Below are 23,797 nucleotides of genomic sequence, written 5' to 3'. Positions count from 1 at the left end.
AATTGTTTGAGTGAATATAGGAGTACATTTTTTTATAATCTTCTAATTATCAGATATTTACATTCAGTATTACAACATTAGAAATAATACCGATAAAAATCTTTGTAGGAAAGAGACTTACCTTTTCAATATATATATATACACACAGAGATAACTTATATATAGAATGCACATATATGCATATATATGTAGTTGCAATTGCTCCTTATAAAAACCCTGTGATTTATCTACTACTATACTTTTTTTTTTTTAACAATAGTGAAGGTTCCAAGAACTTGCCCAAAGTCCTATAATTAGTAAGTAGTAAATCTGATATTGCAGTTCAGATCTTTCTGTTTCTAAAACCCATTCAAGATCTTTGCTTTATGCTAGTGGTTCTAATAACATTTGGGTACATCAGAATACTTTAGGGAGTTTATTAAAACAGTTACTGGGCTCTAAAATTTCAGATTTTAGGCAGGGCCCAAGAATTTATGTTTACAACAGGTTTCTACTTGATGCTGAGAACTGCTGTTCTATACCATACCAAACCTGTTTTTGTTTTAAATAATATACATTTGGCCCTTGAACAGCACAGGTTTGAACTGCATGAATCTACTTAGACGTGGGTTGTTTTTTTTGATCAGTACAGTACTGTAAATGTATTTTCTATTCCTTATGATTTTCTTAATAACATTTTCTTATTTTTAAATTTACTTTGTTGTAAGAATATAGTGTATAATACAAATAACATATAAAATATGTGTTAGTTGACTTTTTATGATGTTGGTAAGGTTTCTAGTCAATAGTAGGCTATTAAGAGGAAGCTATTAAGAGAAGATGGTGGACTAAGAGGACCTAAGCTCACCTTGTCCCACATATACAACTAGATAACACTCACATCAGTATAAATAACCCAGAAAAGACCTGAAGTCTGGCAGAACAAATCCACAACCAAAGGTAGAGAAGAGGCCACATCAAAGAGAGTAAGAAGGGCAGAGATGCAGTGGGGAGTGAAACAGACCAAGGCGTTCCATGTAGGGGAATAAACAGCAGGCATGGAGAGGGGAGAGAAACAAACTATGTCATACTAGGGAACTGGCACAGGGAAGATGAATCCACATATTTATCTTTGAAAGCCAGAGGTGCTCAATTTCATGAATTCTTAAAACCAGCAGGTCTTATAACCTGGAATTTTAAAAGTCAGCAACCTCCATTCTGGGAGAACCTGGAGGGCAATAGGAAGCTGAATCCCTGCCCTTAAAGAGAGCACAACAAACACCCCTCAGAGTTACAGTTTAGAAGCAGCAGTTTGAAAATTGGAGGGATAGTAGTTTACTCATTTCAGAGCATGTCCTGGAGGTCAGGGATCACTGAGGGACTCTTCCAGGAACAAAGGAGTGGGCAGACACCATTTCTCTCCTATGCGCCCCCCCTCCCCACATAAACACACAGCCACCTGCGAGAACCACCGTAGCACTGACATTACCTAACTTGCTTGCACCAAGTCCTCTCCATCCCCCTAACACCACGCTTGAGCAGATCCACCCTTCCCAGTTACATATGCTTCAGTCCCGGCATTTTGAGTCTCCTCCGCCAGAAGACCAGTGCAGACCTTCCTAACACCTCATCTCCCAACCCATGCACTTTGCGGTGCCCAGTCTGGCAATGGCAGCAGGTCTCATTTGGCAGCAGACCAGCACTTATTTGTTAAAACTGCACACCCAGCCCCAGCCAGGGACTGCACACTGCCTACAGTAGACAAAGAGAGTCTCTGCAGAGCACTGCAGCGAAGGAAAAAGTGGCCAGGACACAACAGCAGGGCACCCCCTTTAGGGGGTACCAGGTTCTAGTGAACAGGGGACACTGCACTATAGGACAGTATAGGACTTCTTCATAAGGCCATTATTTTCAACAGCAGAAGATAGATGACCTGCCTAACACACAGAAACAGACCCAGAGAATGAGACACAATGAGGAGACAGAGGATATATGTCCCAAATGAAAGAACGGGGCCAACCACAGTACGAAACCTAAGAGAAACAGATATAAGTAATATGCCTAATAGAGAATTTTAAGTAATGGTCATAAATGTACTTGACTTGAGAGAAGAGTGGAGGACATCAGTGAGATCCTTAACAAGGAGATAAAAAAGAACTATGGATGAAGAACACAATAAATGAAATTAAAAATATACTAGATGAAATAATAGGCTAGAGGATGCAGAGGAGCAAATTAGCAAACTGGAACAAAGAGTAATGCAAAGTAATCAAGCTGAACAAGGAGAAAAAAAAAGTATGTAGAATGAGAATAGACTTAGGGAACTTGGCTACTTCATCAAGCATAATAACATTTGCATTATAGGGATCCCAGAAAAAGAAAGAAAAGGGGGAAGAAAATTTATTTGAAGGAATAATAGCTGAAAATGTCCCTAATCTGAGGAAGGAAACAGATCCCGATCCAGGAGGCACAGAAAGCCCCCAACAAAATCAACCCAAGGAAGCACACACCAGGACACATAATAATTAAAATGGCAAAAAGTAGTGATAAAGAGCAAATCTTAAAAGCAGTGAGAGAAGAGAAGACAGTTACACACAAGGGAAACCCCATAAGCCTATCAATGAATTTTTCAGCAGAAACCTTGCAGGCCAGAAGGCAGTGGCATGATAAATTCAATGCATTGAATGGAAAAAATATGCAGCCAAGAATACTCTATCCATTGAGGCAATCATTCAGAATAGGAAGAGAGATAGTTTCCCAGACAAAAGAAAGTTAAAGGAATTCATGACCACTGACATTCAAGAAATCTTAAAGGGGACTCTTTAAGTGGAAAGGAAAGACCATAAGTAGGACAATACTAAAGCAGTAAAAATAAGTATGTCTGTAAAAATCAGTCAAGTGATTCACAAAAGGATATAAAATATGATATGATATATCTATAATACTGGGGGGAGAAAAGTAAAGAATAGATTCAAACTTAATGACCATCCACTTAATATAGATTGCTATATGCAGAAAATGTTATGTACAGACGAAATGGTAACCACAAATCAAAAACCTGTAATAGATATGCAAAAACAAAGCGAAAGTAACCCCAGTATATAATTAAAGAAAGGCAGCATACCTTGAAAGAGAGCAAGAGAAGAAAGGATCAGAGAAGAGCTGCGAAAACAACCACAAAACAAGTACCCAAAGGCAATAAATACATATCAATAATTATTTTGAATGTAAATGGACTAAATGTTCCAGTCAAAAGACATAGGGTGATGGAATGGATAATAAACCAAGACCCTTCTATATACTGCCTGTGAGACTCATTTCAGACCTAAAAACATCTGTCAAATAAATGTGGGGGATGGAGAAACATTTTTCATACAAATGTATGTCAAGAGAAAGCTGGGGTAGCGATACTTATATTGGACAAAATAGACTTTATTTTTTAATTTTTTTTAAAGATTTGATTTCTTTATGAGAGAGAAAACAAGTAGAGGGACCACAGAGGGAAAGGGAGAAGCAGCCTCCCCACTGTGCAGGGAGCCTGATGTGGGGCTTAGTCCCAGGACCCTGAGATCATGACCTGGAGCTGAAAGCGGATGCTTAACTGACTAAGCCACCCTAGACTTTAAACAAAGATGGTAACAAGAGGCAAAGGACACTATATGATAATAAGGGAACAATCCAACAAGAAGACATAACAATTGGAAATATTTATGCACCCAATATGGGAGCATCCAAATGCATAAAACGGTTTTTAATAACAAACAGAACGAAACTAATCAACAGTTATACAATAATAGTAGGGGACTTAAACAACCCACTTATATCAATGGACAGGTAATCCACAAGGAAACAGTGGCTTTGAATGACATGTTGGACCAGATGGATTTAACAGATATATTCAGAACATTCCATCCTAAAACAGAATACACATTCTTTTCAAGTGCATATGGAACATTCTCCAGAATAGATCACATATTAGGCCTCAGAGCAAGTCTCAGTAAATTCAAAAAGATAAGTTATATACTATGTATCTTTTCTGACCATAATGCAATGAAACTAGATATCAACCACAAGAAACAATCTGGAAAGAGCACAAATACATGGAGGTTATATAATATGCTATCAAACAATGAATGGGTCAACCAAGAAATCAAAGAAATAAAAAAAGTATATGGAGACAAAAGAAAATTCAAAATCTTTGGGACGAAGCAAAAATGAATCTAAGAGGGAAGTTTATAGCAATACAGGCCTACCTTAAGAAGCAAGAAAAATCGCAAATAACCTAAACTTAAAAGAACTAGAAAAAGAACAAACAAACCCAAAACCAACAGAAGGAAGGAAATAATAGACTAGAGCAGAAATAAATGGTACAACGAAACCAAAAAAAAGTAATAGAACAATCATGAAAGTAGGACCTGGTTTTAGAAAAGATCAAAATTGTTAAACCTCTAGTCAGACTCATCAAAAAAAAAGTCTGAAATAAAATCATAAATGAAAGAGGAGAAATAACTAACACCATAGAAAAACAAAGGATTGTCAGACAATATTATGAAAAATTAAATGCCAACAAATTGGACAACCTAGAAGAAATGGATAAATCCCTAGAAACATATAAACTACCAGAAACTAAAACAGGAAGACAGAGAAAATTTGAACAGACTAATTACCAGCAATGAAATTGAATCAGTAATCAAAAAACTCCCAACAAACAAAAATTAAGAATGAGCTGGCTTCACAGGGAAATTCTACCAAACATTTGAAGATGAGTTAAAACCTATTGTTTTCAAGCTATTCAATAAAATAGAAGAGGAAGGAAAACTGCCAAATTCCTTCTGTGAGGCCAACATTACCCTGATACCAAAATCACATAAAGACACCACAATTAAGGAGAACTACAGACCACTATCTCTGATGAACATAGATACAGAAATCCTCAGCAAAATATTAGTAAACTAAATCCAATAATACATTAAAAAAATCACCGTGATCAAGTGGGATTTATTCCTGGGTTGCAAGGGTTTTTCAATACTTGCAAATCAATCAATGTGATACATCAATAAGAGAAAGGATAAAAAGTGTATGATTTATTTTAATAGATGCAGAAAAAGCATTGGACAAAGTACAACATCCATTCATGATAAGAACCCTCAACAACGTAGGTTTAGAGGGAACATACCTCAACATAATGAAGGCCATATATGAAAAACCTACAGCTGCCATCATATTCAGTGGTGAAAAACAGCTTTTCCCTTAAGGTTAGGACAAGACAAGGATGTCTACTCCCACCACTTTTATTCAGCTTATTTCCAGGAAGTCCTAGCCATAGCAGTCAGACAACAAAGAGGAATAAAAGGCATACAAATTGGTAAGGAAGAAGTAAAACTTTCACTTTTTGCAGATGCCATGATAATGTATATAGAAAACCCTAAAGACTTCACCAAAAAACTACTAGGACTGATAAATGAATTTAGTAAAGTCACACAAAACACAATTAACATACAGAAATCTGTTGTCTTTCTATATACTAATAAGCAGCAGAAAGAAATTAAGAAAATCCCTTTTACAACTGCACTGAAAATAGTAAAATACTTAGGAATAAAGTTAACCAAGGAGGTGAAAGACCTGTACTCTGAAAACTATAAAGCGTTGATGAAAGAAATTGAAGACAATACAAAGAAATGGAAAGATGTTCCATGCTCATGGGTTGGGAGAACAAATATTGTAAAATTGTACCCAAAGCAGTCTACACATTTAATACAATCCATATCAAAATACCAATAGCATTTTTCATAGAACTAGAACAAACAATCCTAAAGTTTGTATGGAACCATTAAAGACCCCAAATAGCAAAGCAATCTTGAAAAAGAAAAACAAGACTGGTGGTATCACAATTTCAGATTTCAAGTTATATTACAAAGCTATAGTAATCAAAACAGTATGGTACTGGCACAAAGAGACACACAGATCATTGGAACAGAATAGAAAACCCAACAGTAAGTCCCCAATTACATGGTCAGTTAATCTTCCATGAAGGAATCAAGAACATGCAAAAGGAAAAAGACAGTCTCTTCAACAAACGGGTGTTGGGAAAACTGTACCACAACATGGAAGACTACTTTCTTACACCATACACAAAAATAAACTCAATATAGATAAAGGACCTAAATGTGAGACCTGAAACCATAAAATCCTAAGAGCACACAGACGGTAATTTGACTTTGGCCATAACAACATTTTTCTAGGTATGTCTCCGACAAGGGAAATAAAAGCAAGAATAAACTATTGGGATTACATTGCAATAATTGGGACTACTATTGGGAGTGCATCACAAAAAAAAAAAAAAAAAAGCAAAGGAAACAATGATAACACAACCTACCGAATGGGAGAAGATCATTGCAAATGACATTCCCAGTAAACAGTTAGTATCCAAAATATATAAAGAAGTGATACAACTCAACACGACAAGACCCAAATAATCCAATTAAAAAATGGGCAGGAGACATGAACATTTTCCCAAAGAAGACATCCAGATGGCCAGCAGAGACCTGAAAAGATGTTGATATTACTCATCATCAGAAAAATAAAAATCAAAACTATTGAGATATCACCTCACACCTGTCAGAATGGCCAAAATCTAAAAAACAAGAAGCAAAAGATATTGGCAAGGATGTGGAAAAAAGGAACCCTCTTGCACTGTTGGTGGGAATGCAAACTGGTACAGCCACCATGGAAAACAGTATGGAGGTTCAACAAAAAGTTAAAAATAGAACTACCCTGTGATTCACTTACTGCAGTACTGGGTATTTGCCCAAAGAATACAAAAACACTAATTCAAAGGGATACATGCACCCCTATGTTTATAGCAGAATTACCTACAGTAGCCAGATATGGAAGCAGCCCAACTGTACATTTATAGATGAATGAATAAAGAAGTGGTGTATATATACAATGGAATATTATTCAACCATAAAAAATGAAATCTTCCCCTTTGCAACCTTGTGAGTGGAGCTAGAGAATATAATGCTAAGCAAAGTAAGTCAGAGAAAGATAAATAACATATGATTTCATTCATATGTAGAATTTTGGAGACAAATGAGCAAAGAAAAAAAAGACAAACCAAGAACTGGACTCTTTTTTTTTTTTTAAGAGATTTTATTTATTTATTTGACAGAGACAGACAACGAGAGAGGGAACACAAGCAAGGGGAGTGTGAGAGGGAGAAGCAGGCTTCCTGCGGAGCAGGGAGACTGATGTGGGGCTTGATCCCAGGACCCTAGGATCATGACCTGAGCTGAAGGTAGCTGCTTAATGGCTGGCTGAGCCACCCAGGCGCTCCCCAAGAACCGGACTCTTAACTACAGAGAACATGATTACTATAGGGAAGGTGGCTGTGGGGATGGTGAAATAGGTGAATGGGATTAAGAGTACACTTACCTTTTTGAGCACTGAGTAATACATGGAAGTGTTGAATCACTGTATATCACCCAAAACTAATATAATACTCTGTTAACTATGCTGGAATTAAATTTTTTTTAAAAAATAGTATGCTATTAAGTTTTTGAGGAGTCAAAAGTTATACATGGATTTTTGGCGATGTGGGAGTCAGCACCCCTAATCCCTACGTTCAAGGGTCAACTGTATTGTAACCTCTATGAACTTGGAAATTTATTAAACCCAAAGAAAGACAACTTATTTTTCTTAGGCATTTCATATAGTACAGTCTGATTAGGATACAATCTTTGGTAGATTTCACTTATGAATCTTAGGCAGGCAGACATATACCTAGTTCTTAAAGCTCTCTGGAAGAAAAACATGTTTCTAAAAATACTGTTAGAAAGCAACAGAAGTCCTCTTATAAAAGTAAAGTACATGTTTTTATCTGGCTGTATATTTTAGTGTCTTAATATTTACCAGTTTCAGCTTTGTAGAGTTTTAAAATAAACACCTAGTTTGCTTTATATAATACCTGTTTTACTATAATTACATTTAACAGTAACTGTCCTGAGTAGGAATGTTTCATAATTAGTTAATTAAAGTTGATATAATTTAAAAATATAAACAGATCTTTGTTTAATTTTACTCAGATGCGTGGAGTTCTTATTTGTATTACAAGATTTGTGTTTCTGTAATTAATGATTTTTGTATAAAATGAAACAGCCAAACTGTTTCCAGGATGTTAATTTTAGATTGAGAGAGATGAGGAACTAAATCTTAAGTAACGTTTTCCTTCAATACCTTATATATCTAATTGACCTAAAAAGTACTGACACATACAGAATTATATAAATTTAGGTTATTATAAATGATGTATTATTTTTAAATACTAGAGTCATTGTAATTGTAGGAAGATCTCTATATTAATTTAGATTTTGTTTTTTTTATGTGTGCATACTAGTATTAGATTACAAATACTAAGCTATGAATTGAGTTTGGGGTTTTTTTTGCCCTCATTTTTCAGATAAAGACCTCACAGAGATTGCCAAATTTGTGTATTAGCATTTTTCTGCTCTCTGTTTGCAAAAAGAACTTTAGAAAGTCATAATATAGTAAATATTTAAAATTCTTAGGGAAGCAGTAAGTTGTTAAGGGGAGAAAGTATTAAAAATCAGGATGAATAATGCAAATTTCTAGACTCTTGGTGGGTAGAACCAGGTGCTGTTTTTGATGGTGATAGTACTCTGTTTTGGTTTTTTTGAGAGATTATATATGCAAAAGTATATATAATTTAGTAGAATTTTCTTAGTCAAGTTTAAGTGTAAATTTAAACACAAGGATCCGTGATGCTGAAACAATTCAAGGGAACCGTAAAGATTAGACTGACTTCCTTTTTTTACAGTTGAATCTGAGTCCAGGGAAAACAATTGCCCATTGTACCATAGTTAAGAATTAATAGAATTAAGAATTAATTAATTGAACTCTTTCTTATAATTAAGATTCCATAAAAAATAAATTACACCATTGTTTCTCTTGTGCTCCTGTTTCTAACAAACAACACTTTACTGTCTTTATATACTAAAAATATTCTCTTTTTATAGGAGAACTATGGATTTGATAAAATTGAGGTGCGAGACAATGGTGAGGGTATCAAAGCCATTGATACACCTGTAATGGCAATAAAATACTATACTTCAAAAATAGGTAGTCATGAAGATCTTGAAAATTTGACAACTTACGGTTTTCGTGGAGAAGCCTTGGGATCAATTTGTTGTGTAGCTGAGGTAAGAAAATTCATATTGACTTTTTTAGTGATTTCGTAATCACAGAATGGTAGCATTAAGAGAAAATGAACCCAGTTTTTGGCAAAGAGTGTGGATTTTTTGATAAAATTTATCATTTAAACCATTTTTAAGTGTACAATTCAGTGGCTTTAAGTGCACATAGTTATCCGTCTCCAGAATTTATTCATCATTTCAAGCTGAAACTTTGTACCCGTTAAATGGTAAGTCCCCATTATCCTTCCCCACCTCCAATCCCTTGTAACCACTGTTGTATTTTCTGTCTCTGAATTTGACTAACGGAGTCATACAAGATTTGTCCTTTTGTGTCAGGCTTATTTCATTTAGCAAAATGTCTTCAAGGCATATACATGTAACATGTATCAGAATTTTTTTCCTTCTTAAGGCTGAATGATCTTCTAGTATGTATAAGTCATGTTTTATTTATCCTTTTATCTGTTGATGGACATTTGGGATGTTTCCACCTCTTGGCCATCATGAATAATGCTGTGAATGTGGGCGTGCACGTGTCTATTGAAGTCCCTGCTTTTGCTTCTTTTGCGTATATACCCAGAAGTGGAATTGCTGGATTATATGGTAATTCTGTCTGATTTTTTGAGGAATGGCAAAGTGTGTTTTACAATGTTAATATTTATAAAAGGAAAAAATAGTTTGGTGACCCATTGGCTTGGGGAAAAAACATATTAAATAAAATTAAACATATCAATTATAAGCTCTTCTCAGAGATAGTACTATACTGAAGTGCATTGTGAATCTCTAAGGTTGGTGGTTGATAGTAGTTACATTTTGCTGCATGTACTTGACTATGAAACCCTTTTATTGATAAGCATATCACTTTTTTGTTACAGTGCTGTGGAACCCACTTTGGAAATACCATTCGAGTCAATACAGATAGATTGGGCTCTAGAGATGTGAATTGACTTGTTCTAAACCATAGCCAGTCAGAGGCAGATTGAATCCCAGAACTTTGCTCTCCTGACCCTGGTTAGGTGCCTTCAATGTTTATAAACCCCTCAGTTCAGTGCCTGACCAACTTGTTTGCATAGTACCAATTATACTTCACTGCCTCCGCACTAGGTTTCATAACTAGTTTGTGACAGAGCCTGTCTAGAACCTTGATCTGTTCATTTCCATGTGTCTCATTTATGTTAGATCACACTACTGTGCCCTAGTTTCTTTGTGCTGTACTATATTATTCTGTGTATTAGGTGCTGTTTTATAGTGTAATAGTATCTGTGTACGCTGTGTGCCTACTGGCTGTGTATCCCTGCATTTGCTGGTTGACCATATTTGGATGAGGATGCTCAGGTACAATGAAATGATAGAACTTTACCTCCTGTTTTAGAAAAGTGGCACGTACACAAGATATCGTTGCTTTCTTTTCATCCATTTTTTGGACATCTGTTTAGTAACCTAGTCTCCGCAGCAGTCATATAATCTCCATGCTTATTTTGGTCTTCCCTCTTTCCTTCTGCCCTTAGAGTTCTGGCTTAGTGTAGGTTTTCTCCATTTTTTTGTGAAAAGAGTGCCTGCTGGGTATTCACTTTTCTCTTTTGGAGTTCTGTAAGGTGATGCCTAAGTAACAAAGAAAAATTGTGGGTGGGGGAGGAGGTGGAGTTTAAAGTGGGAGAGTTTGCTGTTCTAGTACAGAGGTAGACTAGGTAGACCTTGTGTGTTAGAATCCAGATGTTCAGGGGTGCCTGGGTGGCTCAGTTGGTTAAGCGTCCAACTCTTGGTTTCAGCTCAGATTGTGCTCTGGCTGTTGTGAGATGGAGCCTGGGGTTTGTCAGGCTCGGTGCTGAGCCAGGAGTCTGCTTCAGATTTTCTCTCCCTTTCCCCAGCCCTGGCCCTGTCCCCAGCGTGCCTCTGTGTATGTATGCACTTGCGTACGCTCGCTCTTTCAGATAAATAAATAAAAAGAAGAATCCAGATGTTCAGACATTGCTAAAGGAGGAAAGCCCTTGTCCTTACGTGCATTCTGCTTAAAACCTCTATCCAAAATCTTGCATACTCTCTGCTTCCCTATCTGTCGCAACACTTGCTTTATTTAGAGTTCACTGAGTCTCCGAATAGATTTTAGGGAAGAGCAAGTAGAGGGTAGAGCTAACTGGGCTTTGCCCATCTTTCTCCCTAGAGAGCGTGTCTGGGAACCTACAGCCATGGGATCTTGTAGAAAGTGTTTGTTTTTTAAATGGGTTCAGTTTTGTACCAGGGAACCTCTGAAACTCCCAGTACTAGCACATACTATTGTTTGAGCTCTTGGTAGCTATTTTAGAAATCATGTAATTTATTTTTTTGTAAAGATTTTATTTACTTATTTGATAGAGAGAGAGAAAGCACAAGCAGGCAGAGTGGCAAGCAGAAGCAGACTTCCAGCTGCACAGGGAGCCCGGCTCAGGGCTCAATCCCAGGACTCTGGGATCATGACCTGAGCCGAAGGCCCAAAGACTTAACCAACTGAGCCATACAGGTGCCCCAGAAATCATGTAATTTATTTGAGAACATAATTATTTGATTTTTTTTTAGCTGTTGTCCAAACTTGGTGGTCTTTAAGGTATATTTTGGCAGGGTATTGTTGAATAAATATATAATTTAGCATTTCTGGGTTTTCAAAAATTTTTTTATTTTAGTGTAGTTGCCACCCTGGTTTCAGATACACAACATAGTGATTTGACAAGTTCATACATTATGCTATGTTCACCACAGCTGTAGCTAACATGTCTTGATATATCACTATTACAGTGTCATTGATTATATTTCTTATGCTGTGCCTCTTATGCTCCATGACTTATTCAGTCCCTAATTGGATGCCAGTATCTCCTTTCACTCAGAGGTGGAATCTAAGGGGAAAAAACCCCCCACAAATGAATAAGCAAACAAAAAGGCATTTCTGTATTTTCTATAAGATGTATATAACCTTTCAGAACTGAAATTGGTTATTATCAGCTTTGTCTACTAGGTGGCAGCACTATACTTAGTCTTAAAATACATGGTAATAAGCCATATGATTTCTCCAAATCTTTACTGTAGTTCTGATTTTAAATGGCAGTTTTGCAAGTCTCTGTTCAGTGGTACTCTATTTTTTTTCTCTATTTGATTACTTAAGCCCACTTGATAATCCAAGTTTATCATTTTGTTTTTTGTTTCATTTTTGAGGCATTTGAATGCCTTGACTATAAATACTTAAAATAATTTGTTTATCAGAATTGCAGGAAGAATAAAGGAATTGTCAAACTACCAGAATAATCTGAGGCTGTAAACTTTTTAAAAATTATATTCAGTTTACACATTGTAATGTCAAGTGTTTATCTTACAAAATATTAACAGCATTTTTTGTAATCTCTTTTCTCGTAAATCTTTGGGAAAAACCACACATAGATACATGTGTGTATATTTTACATATGTGTACTCAAGGTCAAGATATATATCATGATCAGCACCCCTGAAGGTTCTGTCATGCTCTCTCCCAATAGGTAACAGCTATTCTGACCTCTATCAATGTAGACTACCTGTTCTTAAACTTGATCTAAGTGAAATCTTACAATATGTATTATTTTGTCACAGATTTTATGATGATTTGGGTTTGATTGTTTCTGAAAGCTAAAGCATCATCAAAAAATCTAGAACAGGAAGGGATCCTGGTAGTAGTTCACTTCCAGATCCCCCCCATCAGGACTGAGTACTCATTCCCCTAGCTGCCAAGTATCGGCAACTGAATGCCCAAAGCTGAGTCTGTCCTGGGAGATTGCCCTTACCTCAGCTGAACAGGGCAACCTACATCCAATGACCGACTAATGAGGAATTATAAATGTTCTATTCCAATTCAGAACAACTCTGCCATGCTATCTCTGGTCCACAGTGACCCCCTGAGTCAGCCAAGTCCTTGTTTGTGACTGCAGAGCCCCACTTCTCTTTCTGCCCTGCCCTCCCAAGTGATCATCTCGGGAGCACCCCCAGTGAACATCCTGTTCACTAGTCTCCCTCTCAATCTGTGTTATGGGTAAGCCACCCTGAATTGTAGGTCTTCTATGGTTCTGTCTCCTCATATTACTGATGAAGAAACTTAGGTCTTGTGAAGCCAAATGCCTGGTCTTCTTACTCCAACTTTGAAACATAGTCTAATAATCAGTCAGCTACTGTTTAATTGTCTGTTGTATGCAGTGTGCTGTGCTAAGTAGTTTACTTTAGAAGAACTGTGCACAGGGCAGTAAATGGAAAATGAAAATTGTGACCTATTTAGGGACATATAATGTGTCCATGGCAAAGCCAAGAATTAGTTCCAATATCGTGTCTCCCAGTACTGAGTTTTCCACAGTAGGTCATGCTGCCTTCTTACTGGTATGGTTAGAGAGGTATTTATTAGTTTAAAAATACCTTATACTCAGGCCTGCAGCTGTAAGCTCAATAGTTGATATCAAGGAATAGTCAAGTTGAAACTTATGTGGGAGGATTCTGAATAGTATTTCAGAAATACAGAAAGTAATAATACACTTGTTCAGGTCAATTAGATTTAAAAAAATTGTTATTGAGGAATTATTATTGTGATTAATGAGTGCTTTTTGGGGAGAAAGGTTCACTTTTTAAATTTAATGAATATTCTTCACTCAGAACTGAAATTTCATATATAGAAGTTGCATATTTATTTTAAAGGCTCCAATTTATTTTGAAAATCTTTGGGCAGAGGTTACAGTTACATAATAAAAATTAGTGGTTTGGTTATTTTATCCACCAGACTAACTGATGCAGGTAATTTTAAAGTCATATAGATGTAAATCATCTCAGGCTCAGTAGATTGATGATATGTAACTGGAATATAGTTTTGTCACACTATTAAAGAGCCATCACCCAAAATTCTGATTGTTGGAATTATTTTTATTAGATTATTTTAAAGATGTTAATTTTAGTTAGAAAAGAAAAATTAAGTAGGCTTTTAGCAAAATTGGCTGGAGGAATTTAAAACCTATCTAATTCTATATTCTTTATTGATATACTTAAAAGAATGGGTAGTTTTCCTAATTTGTCAATTTTAAAATGACTTCCAGTCTTAGAATTAAACCAGTACAAAGGAGTAAAACATTGTTTTTATACCCACAGAATATCCTGTTGGTATTTAAAAGTGGAATTACTGCTTCCCTAATTTATGATGAATGTATCACAGATTTATTGATAGGGTTTTCTTTAAAATCATATCATCAGGCATAACTTCTCTTAAAATTTATTGTTGTTTGTACAGCAATAATTTGGAGGTATTTGTTTTCTCCAATGTTAAATTCCTGGTTCTGATTACCAAGCATACTGACTGGAATGAGCTAGAGATATTTTTGAAAATTCTGTTTGACCTTTTTATAAAAATTTTTTGAAGACTTCGTAGATATTGTTCCTATCAGATAATAAAATATGTAATAAAAGATTTTATTTCTTTTTGGGTTGATTTTTATATACATTGTATTAAAAATGATCTTTTTCGCTTCCAAACAAATGTTTAAGAAACTCATGTTTTTTTTTTTTAATAAAGATTTTGTTTATTTATTTGACAGAGAGACAGCCAGCGAGAGAGGGAACACAAGCAGGGGGAGTGGGAGAGGAAGAGGCAGGCTCCCAGTGGAGGAGCCTGATGTGGGGCTCGATCCCAGAACGCCGGGATCACGCCCTGAGCCGAAGGCAGCCGCCTAACAACTGTGCTACCCAGGCGCCCCAAGAAACTCATAAGTTTTTTGACCTGGGTTTTAAATGGAGGCTAAGTTACACCTCAGTTTTAGGAGAAATACTGAACAGTTTTGTTTTCTTAAAATCAGAACAAACACTGAGCAAAGAGTTAGAACCCTAATTCTCAGTACCAAGTGTTTGAGTAAGAGACTTGGCCAAAGGCATAAAGCAGGTTAACTTTTCTGAGAATCATTGAGGATAATCATGATTTGAGGGTCAAATGAAATAATACATAGGTATTTTGAATACAGTCATGTGCCATACAGGTGACAGTTATTTTCACTCTGGACTTGAATATGAAAAGTAGTATGTATCTTTCTCATAAAGTTGATAATATCATCAGACTTGTTCATTTCCTTGTTGGCAAGCAGTATTTCACCTTACTTTTCAGAGTTTATGCAGATGGCTCAACATTTTGGGGAAATCCTTTCTAAGACATTCCTAGATAAATTCCTTCTATTTTCTCACAAACGGTCTTTATTCTGTAGCATAAATTCATTATTTTTTGTTTTTCCCTCTGAAGAATTAAGAGGTGCCAGCCATCCTCTGCATAGAACTCATGTTTATTGATTCATTCATCCGTTTTTTTTAAGTGGTGACAATGTGTTGAGTATTATTATGGTCTATCAAGTTCATTATACATAATTTTTTGATGAGGTAACATGATATGTAGGTTCTTTTTTTTTTAATTTAAATTCAGTTAGCCAACATCATTAGTTTCAGATGTAGTGTTCAGTGATTTATTAGTTGTATATAACAACAAGGGCTCATCATATCATGTGCCCTCCTTAATGCCCATCCCCCCGTTACCCCATCCCCCCCACTGACCTACCTTTCCACAATCTTTAGTTTGTTTCCCAGAGTCAAGAGTCTCTTGTGGTGTGTCTCCCTCTCTGATTTCTTCCATTCAGTTTTCTCTCCCTTCCGCTATGATCCTCTGCACTATTTCTTGTAGGTTCATTTCATTAAACCTCCATGGCTTAAAGGGGGCAGACTGAAAAGCTATGTCATTCTGTTTTGACTATGAAAGTTGGGACTTCCTTAATTGTGGGCCCCCATAGCTGTAAAAAGATAGGAGGAAGCCCCTAGTATCATTTTGATGTTTTCTCCCTCCTGTTCCATACTGTAGGGTACATCCTATGTTCTTTAAAGCCATGGTGGTAGAGCTTTAATTAGAATAGGCTCAGGAATTTTTGAAGCAGCGGGGTATCCTGCTTTCTAAATGCAGCCTCCTTGTAGGTAATACAACTCTGTTGAAAGGAGAAAAGCCGAGAGCCAAGATTTCCCTGTTGTTAGTCTCCCACAGTGAATTATCCGGGAGAAGGTTCTGACGTCAAAGCTCTATATTAGTGTACAACTATGCACAGGCAGGCATACTCACACGCAGAAAGAAAAAAAGCATTTCAGTGATCCAGGCAAAACTGATATTTCACCTGGATCATGAAGACGATTTATCTTAGTTTTCAGACTCCCGTTTCTGTGCCAAAGTATTCATCCAAAATTCAGCAAAAAAATAAAAACAAAACTTTAACATAATTATCTTAAATAAATTTTTGCCAGGAGAGGGTCTTTTTTTTTTTTTTGCATGAGTTAATAGGACATAAGTTTTAAATTCTAGTTTTATCTAAAACATTGAGAAAAATTATGCTTATTTAAAGTTTAAATGCTTTTGTGTAATTTAACTTTGTATTAGTATTATAATTCCTTGAAACTCAATTACTGGACTGAAAAGTCAGTTTTTAATAACTAATAGCTAATATAATCTGTAAGGTTTTCTGAGAACTTCTAAAACTTTACCTTTTAAAATAAGCTCTTTTTAAAATTCTTAAAATAAATCTTTAGTTCTTCTCTTGACACCACTAGATTCGTTATGCCGCAGTTCATTAATGTCTCTAGTAAGAAGACAAGTAATAATTTGTAATGTTAGAGATGCATCTAATGGTGGAGTTACTACAGGTTCAGATATGTTAACACATATCTGTTGCAGAGCTAACACATTCTAAGCTTGTGCCTAGTCCAAAAAAAGGTTTCCTGCCCAGGACACAGGGTCATATGATGAAATAAACTCTTGAAATACAATTCCTTCCTCTGAGGAACACATTGTATTTCATGAATTTGTGAAACATGCTTGTGTGTTATCCTTCACTGTCTTTCACAGTGAATTGCAGAGCATTTCCTATCGAAATAAATTTTCATAGCACCCTACACATTCTAATTTTAAAAGAATTTAACATTGGAAAATAATATTGTATTCTATTTTTTTACTTTAATACAAATATTACAGTGTGACCACTAGGGTCCTATTTTGCTTTTTTTAGCACATCATTTTATTCATACAGGTTGGAGTATATTTACTATTAACTAATACGTTTAAAGGATGAACAAGTTAATAACTATAAAATGCTTTAAAAGTAGTTAAAACAAATACCCACATAGCCTTGTAAAGTACTAGCATCATCTTCATCTTATCATTGCCTTCCCCTTAAAGGTGATAGAGTAATTATTTATTTAGGGCCATCTAACAAGCCACTGGCATAGTTAGTACTAGAACTCAGAGTTCCAGGGCTACTTTTGCTCTGTGATACCAACTTAGGCTAGGTGGCTAGCTCTTTAGAGAATAGAAATAGAATTCAGTTGACCTTGGCATTTTTGAGAAGTGGTTGGTTAAATGTAGAATTATTTTTTAAAGGGACAATCATAGAGTAATTAAACTAGAGATAGGAAAGAAATTCTTTGTTTTAAACTTTATTAGAAAAATTCATTACTGGATGGAATAGAGTTGGGATGTAGCAGGGAAGATTAAGATTAGTTATCAGGAAAACTTTTAAAATTATACAACTTTTGAACCACAGAATGTATTTTTGGAAGAAGTAGAAAAATCACTTAAGATTATACAGAAGCTCACAACTTTGTGTTAGGTGCAGCTTGTTTAAAGAACAGTTATTATAGAAATGGCAGCTTGAGGCAGTGCCCCTGATAAGGATTTGATGGACATTACCCTCAGAGAGATTCTAATAGATTCTACTAGTATTGTGAGCTAGAGAAGCTATTTTTGGGATGACTCTGCTATTTCCTGCATAGTACCCATATGTTCTGTAGCCATATGGCCTACTGTAAATCAGTGCGTGGTTAGAACAGGGTGGCAGAACCATCAAATCCAGTGTAGATCCAAGCGGATCTAGGTGAGTTCCAGCAGTGGAGCTGGATCTTTGTGGCTTCTTCCTAAACTACATAGCTCTGCTGAGTCCAAGAATGGCCAAGAAAGATTTCTCCAATTTTGCGTCATCATTGCTCACAAAATATTGTGGCTACCTTTTTCAGAATCCACTGTGCTTTCCCAGAGCATCCCCCACTCTCCACCTTTGGTATTTATTGACAGTGGAATGTTTACTATTGTTAGACACTCCCACTAATCTCAGAAAATAGGTAAACAAAAAGCCGAGGGTGAGGCTAGCTCAAAAGAATGCAGACATTCTTATTCTTTTCTTTTTAAAGATTTATTTGAGAGACATACCAAGAAAAAGCACAAGCCGGGGGGAGGGGCTGAAGGAGAGGGACAGTCAGACTTCCCGCTGAGCAGGAAGCCTGCCACTGGGCTAGAAATCAGAACCCTAGGATCAGGACCTGAGCTGAAGGCAGATGCTTAACCGACTGAGCCACCCAGGCACCCTGAATGCAGATATTCTTAAATTTATATCTCTGTCCCTAACATCTTAGGGAATATTTTCATGGTCAGTGAAATCCTTTCTTATACCATACATGCCTTAATGCTAAAGTGTTTTTCAATTAATAGAAAATTTACATTTAAATAGTTCAAAGCTTGGTTTTAAGAAAAAATTGTCCATAAATATATATGTGTATGATTTATATTTTTTATTAGTTTTAACCATTAGCTTGAAAGAAGTATAGTTTTATACAGAATATAAAAAGGAGGGAATGATCATTTTACAGAAGTATTTTTCACATTACCAACAAATTTATGGGAATTGTCTTTTAAAAATCAAGTTTCCCTAATGCAGTCAAAATATTTGATTTTACAGATGTAAGTTACAAAATACAAACAGCCATCTTAGATATACTGATTTGTGTATGAGTATTTTAATTAAAGTTAAATACTCAAAGATCAGTAATTTGCCTAAAAAAAATACAAGGTAGCCTATTATTAGTATAACTCTAAGGGAATATTACAAGAGAAGTGGTCATAAGAGCTTAACAAGTAAAACTTTTTTCAATTTTAAGTAAATGTATAATTATTTTAAATCTGATTTGATAATGAGTCTACTGCAGTATCTAAAATAATAATTTTATTAGTGGCTTTTTTTTTATATTCCAGGTTTTAATTACTACAAGGACAGCTTCTGATAATTTTAGCACCCAGTATGTTTTGGATGGCAACGGCCACATAATTTCTCAGAAACCTTCACATCTTGGTCAAGGTGAGAGAGTAGCTTTGTATCTTTGCCTTTCCTGTCTTATTTATTTTTTTAAAAAATTGTTATTCCCTAAATTCAAATGTGCTACTTGAGGTTTGGACTTTATAAAGGCTAGTTTACTTCCTTACTTTAGTCACCAATCTCTTACATACTTAAAATTGTTCTCAAGAGGAACTGTGTAAAAGCCTTAGGACAAAAATATGGATTAGTCACCCTACTGTAAAACTGTAAGAACAGTTTTACTATTATTGGATCATTAGTGTTTTCTTTATATGTGAAGGATGATATTTTATTGAAATGCCTAAAACATTATTGATTTGGTAATCATGGTAATAAACCATACCATCAAGATACTGTGATTAATAAATAATTAAAATATATTTATGGAAAACTTCAAATGTATATGCAAGTAAATAGAATAGTGTACCCATCACTCAATTTCAACAGTCATCCACCCATTGCTAATGTTGTTTCATCTAATACCCTTATCTACTTCCTCTTTCTGTATTATTGGAAGCAAATAAATGTATTAATTATTGTTGCTATTTGTAATACATTTCTTTAGTGTTTTATACACGTACGTATTTTTATTACATTTTAATTGACATCTTATGTTTTTAAGTTCCTCTATTCACTTACAAGGAAAAAGAAAATCTCTTCAGGCTTGAGTTTCGTGTATCTCCCTTAATTTTTTTCATATTGCTAACTTCTGGTAATGGAACGTTTAAAGTTGAAAAAATGTTGAAGATATGACCTCTTTAGAGTTATGTTCAAAAGAATTATTTGATCTGAATGGGACCTGTGTTTTTTTCTTGCTGTTTGCCCTTCTCTTCCAATTTGTATCATAAATTCGTTTTTTAATTTTGTGTCCCTTATAATTTATTTAAAGTACTATGTTTTTTCTGTAGCTTTTTCTTTCAATTTTAATATTGAATTATTGGATTTATTTTTTTAATGATTACGATCTTTTTTCATTGAAATATATTTTCTTGTGGGGCACCTGGGTTGCTCAGTTGGTTAAGCATCTGCCTTCATATCAGGTTATGGTCTCAGGGTCTTGGGATCAAGCCCCACATTGGGAATCCCTGTTCAGCAGAGAGCCTGCTTCTTCCCTCTTCCTCTGCCCCCTTCCACTCATGCTTTCTCTCTCTCTCAAACAAATAAAATCTAAAAAAATGTATATATATTTTTTCTTTATATCTTAGTACTGATACCAAATTCACTTTTTCTATTATTTTATAAATCTTCAAATTAGTTACTGATTATTCCTGCTTATTAAGAGTAATATTTTTATATCCACACAAAGGAAAGAGTAGTAGGAACTCTTAAGCAAATACACTTTTTTTCTCATTTATTCAGGTAAATGAGCTCGTTTAGTAGCTGTTTAATTTGATGTATAATAATATTGTACACATTTTAGTTAAAAATAATAGACTGTGATTCTTTTTATGTATTGAAGGTTAGGAAAGAGAAGGGTTTTTTGTTTTTGTTTTTTTAGTATGGTCCCTTTCTAGAAATTCTCTTGACTCCAGTTTTTAGGAGTTCAAATTAAGAAACCATTAGGAGATATTTGGGTGGCTATCCAGTACAGTACTTTGAAGTAATCTAGTCACCTTTTAAAACTTAATGTATTTATTTTTGTCTTAGCAGTAGCCAATCTAATGTGGATGGCCTGTTGCTCTGCATCACTCATTCTTCTCATACTTTCATCTCCATGGGAACTATGAAATAACAATACTTAATATGGAATCCCTCTGATCTTTGCCCATTTGCTGATTGATTTTTCTTTTTTTGCTAAGTCTTCTACTTCACTGAGACTACTAGGTATGCATATTAAAGAATTTCTGCAGTCAAGAAATGATCCTTATTTTCTTTTGCATATTCTTCTTAAGAAACAATGTACTTGGAAGGCGATTAGTTGTGAATCTAGTAATTGCCTTTCATGATTCATTTTTATCTCCTAATTATAGTTGATTGGCTAGGAAAGCAACAAAAAATCAAGCTCTTAGTTTCAAATTGCTGTAGATGGACATTTTACAGAAATCTGCAAACACTTTCAAAAAGACTTTTACGTTTATATTGCCCAGTGCTGATAGTTTTTGAGTGATTGACTCAGACTCACATTTCAGCACCAGCTGTCATTCAACTTCCATTTAAATATTTTCTGTGTAAGATAAAACTACAGTACAACCATCTTAATTAATACATGTGCATTTAGGGTTCTTGTAGATTAATTTCTGCAGTGGTGTGAACATCCTTGTCATAGCAGTTACTCCTCATGTCATCCGATAGATCAGATAATGACACCTGTAGACAGCCTAACTGTAGATGCAGGGACAGCTTACAGCAAAATCTTTTTTAGGCATTGGAAAATTTGTTACCCCTTTAAAAAAACATATTTAAAATGTTTAAAAATAGTTGCCTGGAGATTCCAGTTCTGGTTTTTCTGGGTGTAGGTATTTGTTTTATGGATTAATTCAACCATTTAAAATGATATATGTGTTTAATAGTATGTCATTTTAAATTACCCTTCTGTTCACTTCTATTTTAAGAAATTAAAAAAATTAACAAATGTAAAAATAAATCCCCAGCTTTTAAATTATTTTACCAGTAACTTACTAAATTATTTGTTTTAATCCTATCTTCTTTGTGTCATCACTTCTATTTCCTTTACCCTAATCAGTATAAGCTTCTAAATTGATATACCCTCCTGGACAAGTTCTTTTAACACCTTCTCGTACTTCTGCCTTAGGAATTTCTCAGATATCAAAAGTAGTATATTTAAAGTAATCAGGGTAGTTCCTTTCCTTACCCTGTTATTAGAGTAGAGCATCATGTACTTTGTAAATCCCTGCTAGGTATGATTGTGCATGTATTGGAAGATTTTTTCATCTGGAGAATGAAACATTACTCATTAAATAGTTTAAGAAAAGTTTGAAACATTCAAGCAACCGTACCTCTTTACATTAGGAATATAAATAGCTGCCCTTATAAATGGCATAACATAGGGTTATGTAAAAATATAACAGGGAGCCATACTATAGGACTGCAATTTAATTCTGGTGTTTGTAGAATGTGCTAAAGTTAGAGAGGTGAGCAGTTCTCTTGTAAAATATGATAGTACTAGGGCCTCTTCCCTATTGGCCAATATTACTTGGTACTTTTTTTAAGGATACACCTTTTATGTAGAATCAGCAAAGTTTACCATCATTAAATTTTATTCAAACATATATAATCTTGGCTTATTGGTAATTCTCAGTTTGCTCTAAGAGAACATTTTTAACTGCTGAAGCAATAATTTTTCAATATATGGATTAATTATAGTGTGATCTTTCATGTATAACATATTTAAAAGCCAACAGGTATCTTTTCTTTTCATAAACACATTTATATTCTGCTTTACTGATTTTTGCCTGCCTGCCTTCTCACCATCTGTCTGTCCACAGCTACAATATATGCCATTATATTTGTCACAGCCTGTAGAGAACACAGATGAATTAAAGGAACTGACAGAGTAGTGGAGAACACAGATGACTGAATAAGGAATGACAGCAAATAGAAGCCACCAGTTGCCTAGAGGAAGGTTAGGGAATCTTTCAGAAAAGTTATCATTTGAGTTTGAAGATGGTAGGTAAGAAGGGGTGGGAGTTTAACCTTGCAGCAAGAGAGGAATGATGAAAGAGCACATACTTTTAAAAACTTGTATTTTTTTAAAACCCATTGAAGAACTATGTCACAAAGTAGACAAATACCGTATGATTCACTCATATGGAATTTAAGAAACAAAACAGATGAACACAGAGGGGGAAAAAAGGAGAGGCAAACTGTAAAAGAAACTCTTTAACTATACAGAACAAACTGAGGGTTGCTGGAAGGGAGGTAGGTGGGTGGTTGGGTTAAATACATGGTGGGTATTAAAGAGGGCGTGTGTTGTGGTAAGCACTGGGTTTTGTATGTAAGTGATGAATCACTAAATCTAACACCTTAAACTAATATTACACTCTATGTTAACTAACTGGAATTTAAATGAAAACTTGGGGGCAGGGGGTGGGGAAGGAAGTTAAATGAACTAAGTTCAAGAGAAAGATAACCCTTCCTAGACAAGAAGAGACTGGCAGCTACTTGCATCTCTGAGAGCATTAACTGAGTCTGGAGGCATAGGTGGTCTCCGTTGTGGATAAAGGATCTTTTATGGACCTAGAAGAAACCCGCTGAACTTTTAATAGCCACATGTGAGCTGACATGACACATTGGAGGATGGGATCCCCAAACACAAAGCTGGTTCACCCCAGATGCCAAATCTCATCAGGACTTTTGCTGAGTAAGCAGTGATAAAGAAAATTGGGATTGAGCTAAAAGAAACAAAGATCTTAATGTCTTGCAGTGCTTAGATCCCAAAGCCTTGCTAGAGGAGAAGACCTGATTCCATCCTTAGGACATTTG

General features: G+C 35.3%; 1 protein-coding gene across 3 annotated transcripts in view; it reads left to right on the top strand.

The window, feature by feature from the left end:
* PMS1 (PMS1 homolog 1, mismatch repair system component) overlaps positions 1–23,797 on the top strand; it is an 87,236-nt gene that overhangs the window by 5,952 nt on the left and 57,487 nt on the right. For all 3 annotated transcript variants that reach the window (XM_008687260.2, XM_040642913.1, XM_008687261.2), the window contains 2 exons: positions 9,015–9,197; positions 19,255–19,357. In XM_008687260.2, coding sequence (XP_008685482.1) covers positions 9,015–9,197; positions 19,255–19,357 — 286 coding nt within the window. The remainder of the gene's footprint in view (positions 1–9,014; positions 9,198–19,254; positions 19,358–23,797) is intronic.

This window comes from Ursus maritimus, unplaced genomic scaffold (assembly GCF_017311325.1).
Source record: "Ursus maritimus isolate PB19 unplaced genomic scaffold, ASM1731132v1 scaffold_1, whole genome shotgun sequence".
Taxonomy (NCBI): domain Eukaryota; kingdom Metazoa; phylum Chordata; class Mammalia; order Carnivora; family Ursidae; genus Ursus; species Ursus maritimus.
This window is presented reverse-complemented; position numbering and strand designations above follow the sequence as displayed.